The sequence below is a fragment of the Hypomesus nipponensis genome, chromosome 15 (assembly GCF_054491055.1).
Source record: "Hypomesus nipponensis isolate SF chromosome 15, ASM5449105v1, whole genome shotgun sequence".
NCBI classification, from domain to species: Eukaryota; Metazoa; Chordata; class Actinopteri; order Osmeriformes; family Osmeridae; genus Hypomesus; species Hypomesus nipponensis.
In genome coordinates, this window is record NC_140375.1 from 14501238 (window position 1) to 14511242 (window position 10005).

At 45.8% G+C, this 10005-nt stretch overlaps 1 protein-coding gene across 1 annotated transcript; it reads left to right on the plus strand.

The window, feature by feature from the left end:
• Positions 1-2473: 2473 nt before the first annotated feature.
• hic1 (hypermethylated in cancer 1) lies at positions 2474-9801 on the plus strand. The gene is given in 3 exon segments (XM_084674433.1): positions 2474-2621; positions 7545-8849; positions 8852-9801. Coding segments are annotated over 3 exon segments (2307 nt in total). The 5' UTR covers positions 2474-2569.
• Positions 9802-10005: the final 204 nt, after the last annotated feature.

The window sequence follows — 10005 nt, forward strand, 5'->3', positions numbered from 1 at the left end:
CGTTTAATGAAACAGCAGCATCTTGAACTTGGATAATTTCAAAGGGAAGACTCTGGATCAAGAGATAATCAGCTGCTATTGTAATTGCCTCGGCTTGAGATATGAATAGGCTTCAGTATGGTGAGAGCCCTTCAGTCAACATCTTTTGTCTGTGTGCAACAACACACTGATGGCAAATCCATCAGTGAGAATGCTCATGGTGTGGACAATTACCTGAGGCTTGTCTTATCACTAACACCTTGGTGTTGGACAGACAAAGACAGGATTGGGGGTTATGACCAGACTGACAGTGTTAACTACAGGTCCTTGTAGGGGCCATCTCTGGGGCTATGACAGTCAGAGATCAGGCCAATTGAACATTTGAACAACTCTAATAATTTGTTGTCATTTTGAATCTAAACAAGATGTGTTGTATATTCCCATTTGACAAACAAATACTAATGTTCTTGTCTTGCAGGTCTTGTTCAAGTAGATATTCTCATTCTATAGAATTAAATAGTTGTAAAAGTGTTTAGCTGGTGCAGTTGGCTACTTTGGGGTTTTAGATATGTGGTGAACATTCACAGCTCCAGTCTATTACTAGACTGCCACTAACCCATAAGGATCTGTAATGATAACTAGACGTTAGACGTATAAATGAGAAGGCAAGATCCATAGTAAAGGGCATGCCGTCAATCCCGTAGGCTACTTGCTTATTTTCCACAGGCTGTTGCACACATCACCATTGAGTGTGCCAGCCAGTGGGTGTCGCTGTGTGCGCATCCTCTCGCTTGCAACCCTGGTTCGATCGGACCCCAACACCAACTACATTGGAAGAGGTGTCTGATACAGCACTCTTGCACGTGAGAAATAAAAGACTGCGAGGGGGCAGAAACGGGGTACCGTGCAAGAAAACAGCTGAAAACACGAAAGAGTTTGGTAACAGTACGGAATTTGGGGCCGAACGAGAAAGTCTTTACGGGGAATCGCGGGAAGGAGAACTCTCTAACGGCCACGACACCAGACATGAATCCAAGGTGGGTTAATGATGAGAGAGAGAGAGAGAGAGAGAGAGAGAGAGAGAGAGAGAGAGAGAGAGAGAGAGAGAGAGAGAGAGAGAGAGAGAAGAGAGAGAGAGAGAGAGAGAGAGAGAGAGAGAGAGAGAGAGAGAGAGAGAGAGAGAGAGAGAGATGCCATGCGTGAATATTCACACCGCGTCCGGATACTGCAGGCGGCTCCAGGTGCTGAGCAGGTTAACCTATACAAACTGCCATCTTTAGTCTAACTATTCATGTATTTTGGTTTTCAAGTTGGCTCTGACAACTGGCATGTGTAGGCTAGACAAATGTTAAGCGTCCGAGGCTAACGTGCCTGTTTCATATCAGCATTAATTTATGCAAGCGGTTTAGAGGAGCCCGATTATCTCCATATGATTTTGAAGTAATCAGTGAAACATCGACATCTTTTACTCTGTTAAACTATTACTAAGTGGAAAGTCCAAAAGGCTTTCTGCTTCAACATTTATTCATTTTTTATAAAAATCGGAACAGGTCTGCTCAATTATGAGATCTTAGATTTTATGTTAGTCAGTAATTCTGTGTACGTGATTAGCCTACGTAGTAGGTTGTATCGTTATTTCCACACAAATTAGTTAATAATTCAGATTAGTTCAATCATCCTGATTATTAGTCAGGGGAATGGAAATGGGATAATGTGGCATTTGGCAAAGATATATCATAGGCCTAGGCTGGGGACTATGTTTACTGGTGTAGCCCTTTGCCATAAATATACACAGTTCTATGCATTGAGAAATAAGGGGTTCACAAAGTGAATTCGTGTTAGAATCTATCCAGCTAATAGAAAAAAAGCTTTTTGTTTCTTTCCGTTTTTCTAAAAGCTTCCGTGCATGAATCCACAGGTATTGCACTGTAGAAACACATTTCCATGCAGGGCTGTGCCCACTGTAAATTGTGATAAGGAGAGCGATGAAGAGAAACAAAGCGAGGGACAGAGAGACGGAGAAAGATAATGCCGCTTCATTTGTTTTAATATTGACTATTGTTATTGTAGGTCGGAACTCTACTGTAATGAGCTATGTGATATACAATAACGGCCTGTCTCTTTAAGACGAAGCTGCGATGTGTTGTGAAGTTCAAGTTGGGGTCACTTGAAGTTCCTGCCCTCGATTTTACCTTCTAGTTTTATTATAGACCGACATCACACGGGGAGCTAAAACACTTAAGACGCATAGAGGTTCCATTATCATCTCCGTGCGCGTTATTGCCTCGACACAAAAATAGTCAAGGAAATTACTAAAATAAAAAATAGGAGGAAACTGATCCTGGACTAAGCACGTATTTTTTTATAGGAGGAGGTGAAAAGAGAGGGAGGGGGAGGAGGCAGAGAGAGAGAGAGAGAGAGAGAGAGGGGTGGGTGTGTGGGTGGGTGGGAGGACGAGAAGAGCAACAAGAAATTCATAGCAATTAATAATAAAAGAGAGTTGGCAGACGTGCTTGGAAAACTGGCATGGTTTTTGGAGGCTGGCAGTTCAAAGTTGAAACGTCAGAAATGACTCCAAGAGACTGCTGAGATGATCATTAAGGGAGACTTACATCGGATGGCAGAAGAGATCGGGCATCCAGGTAACGTTTAAGTGCCGCTCTTTAAACTACGATCAGTATAGGCTGTCAGATTTTTTTAGAGAACTTTTGAACATGACGACACGAGTTCGCTTTTCGTTTTTGACTGAGTTCGTTTAATTTCGAGTAGGCTGTAACTAGCCAATATTGTATTTTTTTAATCTGGTTTTGCGTTTAAACATAACTGCCTAATATAACTGTGGTACATTGTATCCCAATGTGGTCCTTTTGAAAGAAAAAATAGTTTGAGTTATTTTTTGGTAAAATTACCAAATGGATAATTGGAATATACTGTAAAAAATCACAAGGTAAGAAATATTTGATTATTATGAACCACTGAGCTCTTATCAGTTATTATGTCATATTGTCATTGAATAAGCTATGGCCCAAAAGTGTTGTGGCCTTTTTAGTTCTATATTGAAAATGCCTGTAAGTTAGAGGCCCATGTTGTATTTTTATTGTAACTTAAACACCACGTCGCTTAAAATCAACAACACATCTTAATGGATTGCTCCTGCGTTTCTCAGATCCACTTTTGATTCAAAGAGTATAATAACGGCCTGGACTTCTGTTCCTCTCGTGTGTCAACGCAGAGGTGTTGTGTAGTTTGATGTGACGAGTTAATTCAGTCTGACTTGAACACAGTACATAAATATGTAACTTAAAATGTTTGGAAGCAACAGTTGGTGTAAAATTGAGCGATGAAGAGTTTGTGTCATTGGCTGATTGACACAGAGATGATGGGGTAAAAACCAGGGACGGTTTCACGCGCGTCGACGTCTTGTGATATGTTTAATGCGAGGACAAGGGTAAAATAGATTAGAAACAGAGAAAGAGAGAGAGAGAAAAAGAGGACCAGGTTTAAGATGTCTTATAAAGCAACATGATTCAAGCGGTGTCAACCTTCATCTGAAATCTAAATAGCTTCTGAATGATTAAGAGACTGCAATGAATACAATTAATTTGCCTATGTTTTTTTCTTCTTAAATAAGATACACAGTAATAGCCACTGTTGTTTTCTAAATCTAGATGATTGTAAGAACAGGGGTCAATGCACAGCCTATGATCACACAGAATACATCTACAATCAGGATGCAAGAAAATCTAAAAAAAGTGAAATCCCAAGTAGGCTACTAGCCTACATGCCTACACAAAGTGAATGTAGCCGAGAGTGAAAACAAAATTATCTTGAGGATATGAATTTACATAGGCCGTCTCAATTTAAGGATTTGTGACCACTTAAACAGTATATTCAATTTCTAATCCAAGTTTATCATTGCAAAATAAAGAAATCCGTTTTATACGGATAGTGTCACATATAGCCGATTAGGGCTTACATAAATTCACATAGAGTAGACTTTTATTTTCAGAAATGGGTGCTAAACTATTTGAAGTAGCCTACCTATCTATGACTTTCCTTTTCATAAAACCCCTACATGATACAGCGTGAATGTGTTTGACATTTGGTCTAAATGTAATGGGGCATGCAACCTTGCTCATCTTGCTCTCTTTCATCCCGGTCTGATTTATGAATGAACATCCAGAGGTCTCTGTAAAGTGTAGGAGCGGAGCTTGTGATTTCCACCAGTGTAGCATTCGTATAGCCTTTAGCGATCACAGGGAAGTTCAAGAGACAGCGATTCTGATGTGAAAGCTGACTTGGAGCGTGTGAACAGCGGAACACCTCGCTCTGATGTCTTTAAACCCCGTTCAGTCAACTTTCGATTGTGCAGTATGTCCTCTCTAAAGCAAGCACTTCAGCCGTCTCCGAAGCGGAAGGACTCAGGGTAGGCCTACTTTTAAAGACTCTTTGCGTGTTTTTCATTAAATACAGTTTTATGCTCGACTGTGTTTCACAAAATATCATGCTATTTAATAAGCTCCATTCCAGCAGAGAACATAAACATTTTTCCCTACACTTTTGAAACATGATTCAGTCAGTATTTGACGCAATGAAAAATGAAAAAGCAGTAATGTGGCCCTCTATAGCCTGGGATTAGATCACAGTGTACACATGCTTTTAAAGTTCCCCGTTAATACATCTATGAAAAGAGGCTTACTTGGGCCTAGTACGGTAATGGTAAGTCTTGCATTGTCCATAACATACAAATAGCTACATGCACAATACTGAAAACGTCAATATACTACAAAATCGTCCAAAATGACATATTAGTCGTTCGCAATATGACAAGATGAAGGCGGGGAGAGGAAGCGTGGAGGGTGCAATGCAGACTCCCCCAGCCTAAACCCAGCCTCACCCCTAACCAGAGAAGTGACAACACAGACCAAACAAAGGGATAATGAATCCCAAACTATCATATGAGTCAGAAAGCGTCTCAAACTCAGTCCCCATTCACCAAATACAGCACTAACAATGAATTATTGCCATCTGCATGGTAATGTCCATCTGGTAATATTATAACTATTGTGTTTCTTGATCTCGGACAAAATATGCTTGCTGGCGAGGCTACACGAACTCATATGGGAACGAATAAAATGCGAATTTAACCATTGTTGCGATTGTGTGCATTGTTAAGGCCTCTTGTACAAAGCAGAAATAAATGTAATTGGATGCAGTGAGGGCTGTCAACTTGCTGGAAGAGGATGCACATGTTCATCCATGACGCTACACTTTAAAATCAAGACGCCTTGTTCTTCTCTGTTTTTCTCTATCGATTTTTATTTTTAAACCATAACAAACGTAAGACTTACCAGTAAATATAGATATAACTTTTTTATTGCGAAACTGTTGTCATAGGCTGTCGGTCAACAGCTTTAATTTAGGCTACTGCATTTTGATCCTTCAAAATGCGCCTTTGCATGATCATTACAAGTCTTCTACGTAGACAAATCTACATTGTTCTCACATTTTAAAATGTAGTATTAGTAAAAAGAATACATCTCTGTCAACTTAACATCAGGTGTGATAGCATGATGTGGATACCAACAGCAAATGCGAAGTATTCTTTTTGACATTTGATAGGTGCGTAGGCGACAGCCGACTTATGCACCAGTCTCATTTATATTCATTATCAATCTAAAATCTTAACGTTTTCTACACAGGCTGTTTTCACACCAGAGCAAATGCAACATTGCTATACGAACAACTAGCAAACACTTTGATTATCTGGTGATATGCCATGCGTAAAGTGTTGCATATGACATCGTTGATGCCGGTCCTATACGATTTCTAGACTTTCGACAATTAACTGAGCAATAACTCCGGTTCACACTGCCACAAGAAAGGACGGCGCCTGTCGCAAACTTACGTGTGTGTGTGTAGCCTACCAACCCGTGTGTGAGTGGTGCGCAGCGCGCTGCAGCCAAACTAAAGAGCGGGGGAACGGAGAGAGATAGAAACGTCAAGTTTAAATCCCGAATTTCTGTCATTTATCTCGATCGGTCGAACTCGGTTGAATTTATATTAAAATAGGACACCATGTAAATCAAACACTGCAGAGTGTTTTAGCTACTAGCACTGGACACCTGTTAACTATTAGGGTTGTATGTTTTATTACACCTAAAGTATCCCTTATTTGAAAGGTAGTTCCTTGTCAGTTTAAACGGAATAAGAATATATCAACCAAATTACACCGCAAGTGTAACGTATACATTTATGCATGGACTTCTATTATGGAGATAGGAGTCTGACATGTCTGAGACATTCACATCTGTATAAAACCTAACAAACCCATATTACTAGATGTCTACTATTAAAATGACTGTGTCTCATTTGCTGTGGGGGGGATTCTGCTGTGCAGAAAGGAAGAGCATATGAATTTAGACTCAGCGGGTGATTAAAAGTTCTCCTGCAATATTCAACTTCCCTATTTGTCTAGCTAGGGGCTTATACTCAATGAAATAAACAAGAAGAGGATGAACTTATGTCAGGAAGAGCATGATCGGATATATTTATTTACTCGCTTGTTTCCCATCACTAAGACCAAGGCCTTAGGGACGGTTACAAACTGTTTCATCTCATAGCTAAAGTATCTTCTGTAACCAATGTTTGAACAATACATCCTGCTAAATTTGTACTGTTAATAGTGTTTACAGAAGGCTTAGTGCAACAATACACAACTTTGTGTGTGTATTTGAGCAATTGTGTCTGTGTGTGCTTGTTTGTGCATGCGTGTGTGTCTGAACGTTGTTATGTTAGCATGCGTGTGTCTGAACGTTGTTATGTTAGCATGGGTGCGTACATTAGAATTCCAGAGTTCATCTCAAGTTAAACTATTGGGCCATCTCATTTTGCCGTGATTTACATCCAGTGTTCTTCTGGTTAGAGTTCCTTATATGACTGGGCCGAATAGGAGCTCCAAGAGATCTGCTTTTGGATGTGTCTTTCCCCCCGCAGGTTTATACCTGCTGTTCGTCATGTGAAACCTCTACTCTTACTTTGTTTAAAAGTCTGCACACCACTTCTGAAATATCTTATCAGTAAGCCAAAAACCAGAAAATATATTTATATCTTTCTTAAAAAATAAATAAAAAAAAGTTCTCTTGTCAGTGCTCTGTAGTGAAGGTGTAGTGTAGATTGGAAATTCTGGATTATTCCTAAACCCTGGCTTCTGCTCCGCCTTACAATTGGCTCAGTTTCATAGCGTGACCCTCTTGTGTATGACTTTCATACAAATGACTCCTAAGACCTTGATCTTACATAGTCACTTAGCGATCCTTATTCATAAATGCTCAGCGTACACATATGCATGTATGAGAGGAAGAAAGCCTACCAAAAAGTTAATCTGTGTGATCTCCTTCTGTGACCAATGATGTATCTTCTTCTAAAATGAGATTTGATCAAAAGAAGAGAACGTTTAATTCCTCTTGAAACACCTTGCTTTGTCACTCTAGTCCTTGTTGTGTTTATTTTTCAAATGGAAAGCCTGGCTGCTGCACGAGGTTTACAGATTTCTGCTGTTCCAGGTGGTGGTCTGAAGACAATGCTGGATGCCATGGAAGTCCCAAGTCATGCTAGGCACCTCCTCCTGCAGCTCAACACCCAACGCACCAAGGGCTTCCTGTGTGATGTCATCATTGTGGTGCAGAATGCTCTATTCCGAGCTCACAAGAACATTTTGGCGGCCAGCAGCCTATATCTAAAGTCTCTGGTTGTCCATGACAACCTCATTAACCTGGACCACGAGATGGTGAGTCCTGGGGTGTTCCGGGTCATTCTAGACTACATCTACACCGGCCGTCTCAGTGACGGGGACCCCAGCTCCCCCTCTGAACCCAACCTGGGGAGCGTGCTCGCTGCCGCCAGCTACCTGCAACTGCTGGACCTGGTGGCGCTTTGCAAGAAGAAGCTGAAGAGGAACGGCAAGTACCCTTTCCGCCTGACGCCTGACTTCCTGCCCTATCCAAAGATTGGCCCCAGCAGTTTGAGTTTAGGGGCAGGGGGGAGGTACAGGGTCCCCACCCCTGTCATCCAGTCCTGTTTCCCTGGAGGGATCGTGAACAGTCACACGCCCCGCGTCCCGCCTCCGGAGGAGCTTGCGCCCCCCCTCCCCCTAGGCACCCATGCCGGGGAGATACATGCCCCCACCTCCTCCCAGGGCCACCATGTGTACCCCTCCTCGCAGTCCCAGCCCAGCCAGCGATCCGCCCACACTGACAGGAACTGCTCTCCCATCTACGGCCTGGACCTCTCCAAGAAGAGCCCCAACTCCCAGTCCCAGCACACGCCCTCCCACCCCCACCAGGCCCAAGCGCTGCCCCACAACGATGATGAGAGAGACGGGGCGCTGAGTGGCCGAGCCAGCCCCCTTCTGGGGCCCAAAGGTGGGGCCTACCCAACAGAGAAGATGGAGACAGCCGACCAGGCTGGGTCTCTCCCTCCTCACCCCTACCCCCACCTCACCCAGCCACTAGGCCCCCACCACCCCCACCTCCACCGCCCTCGCTCCCACGGCCCTGACCACTACCCCTGCCCCCCGAGCCCCGACACCCCCACAGAGGAAAGGGAGCCTGGCAGGGACGTAGGCAACGTCTACCGCTGGGTGAAGCACGAGCAACTGTACACCCCCGAGGACGAGGAGGAGGACGAGGAGGAGGACGAAGGGCTCGGAAACGGGGACCGCGAGGGCCACCACCAGCGCCACAACCACCGCAAGGCAGGGGAGGAGAGCGAGGCGCCCTACCAGGGCACGGGCTGCGACGGCGAGGACGAGAAGAGCGGCTCCGGCAGCGAGGAGACGGGCAGCAGCGAGGGCCGCCCCTCCCCCCAGGGCCCCTGGGTCGCTTTCACCTGCCCTACGAGCCGGAGAGCTTCGGGGACAACCTGTACGTGTGCATCCCCTGCGACAAAGGCTTCCCCAGCTCCGAGCAGCTCAACGCCCACGTGGAGACCCACACCGAGGAGGAGCTGTACAACTCCGGAGGGGAGATGGGCGGCACCCACGGCGCCCACGGCAACGCCAAGACCGCCGGCAACGCCAACGGCAGCGTCAACAGCAACGGTAGCCTGAGCAGCCTGTCGTACCTGGAGAGCAAGAGCAGCCAGGGCGTGGGGCTGGGGGAGATCATCCGGCCCTACCGCTGCTCCTCCTGCGAGAAGTCCTACAAGGACCCGGCCACCCTGCGGCAGCACGAGAAGACCCACTGGCTGACCCGGCCGTACCCCTGCAGCATCTGCGGGAAGAAGTTCACCCAGCGGGGCACCATGACCCGGCACATGCGTAGCCACCTGGGCCTCAAGCCGTTCGCCTGCGACTCGTGCGGCATGCGCTTCACGCGCCAGTACCGCCTCACCGAGCACATGCGCATCCACTCGGGCGAGAAGCCCTACGAGTGTCAAGTGTGCGGCGGCAAGTTTGCCCAGCAACGCAACCTCATCAGCCACATGAAGATGCACAGCGGCGGTGGGGCGGTGGGGGGCCTGACGGCCGACGGCAAGCTGAAGCTGGACTTCACGGAGGGGATCTACCCTCTGAGCAAGTACGCGGCGGAGCACCTGGGCCTGAAGCAGGAGAAGGCCTCGGAGCTCCTGGCCCAGGCTCAGCAGCACCTGCTGGCCGATGCCAAGGCCATGGAGAGCCTCTACCCGCTGTCCAAACTGGCCGCCGAACACCTGGGCCTCACCCACGACAAGATGGACATTCTGGGCCAGCAGCTGTCCCTCCCCCCTCCCCCGCAGAGCCTCTCTGAGTCTCGCACCATCGACCGCTACTCCCCCAGCTAAGACCCCCCCCCCCCCCCCATTAGTCGCCTAACCAGCTCAGTATCCATCAGCACCATACAGCCGTCTGTGTGAACAACCTAAAGTATTCTGACGCCTTTCACCTCAGTTTCATATGTATCTGAAAGTTTGACTCAGGCTGTTAGCCTCATGATGCACACCAAACGGTTTAGACTCTTGGAAAAGTGCCTTCCTTTGCCAAATGTT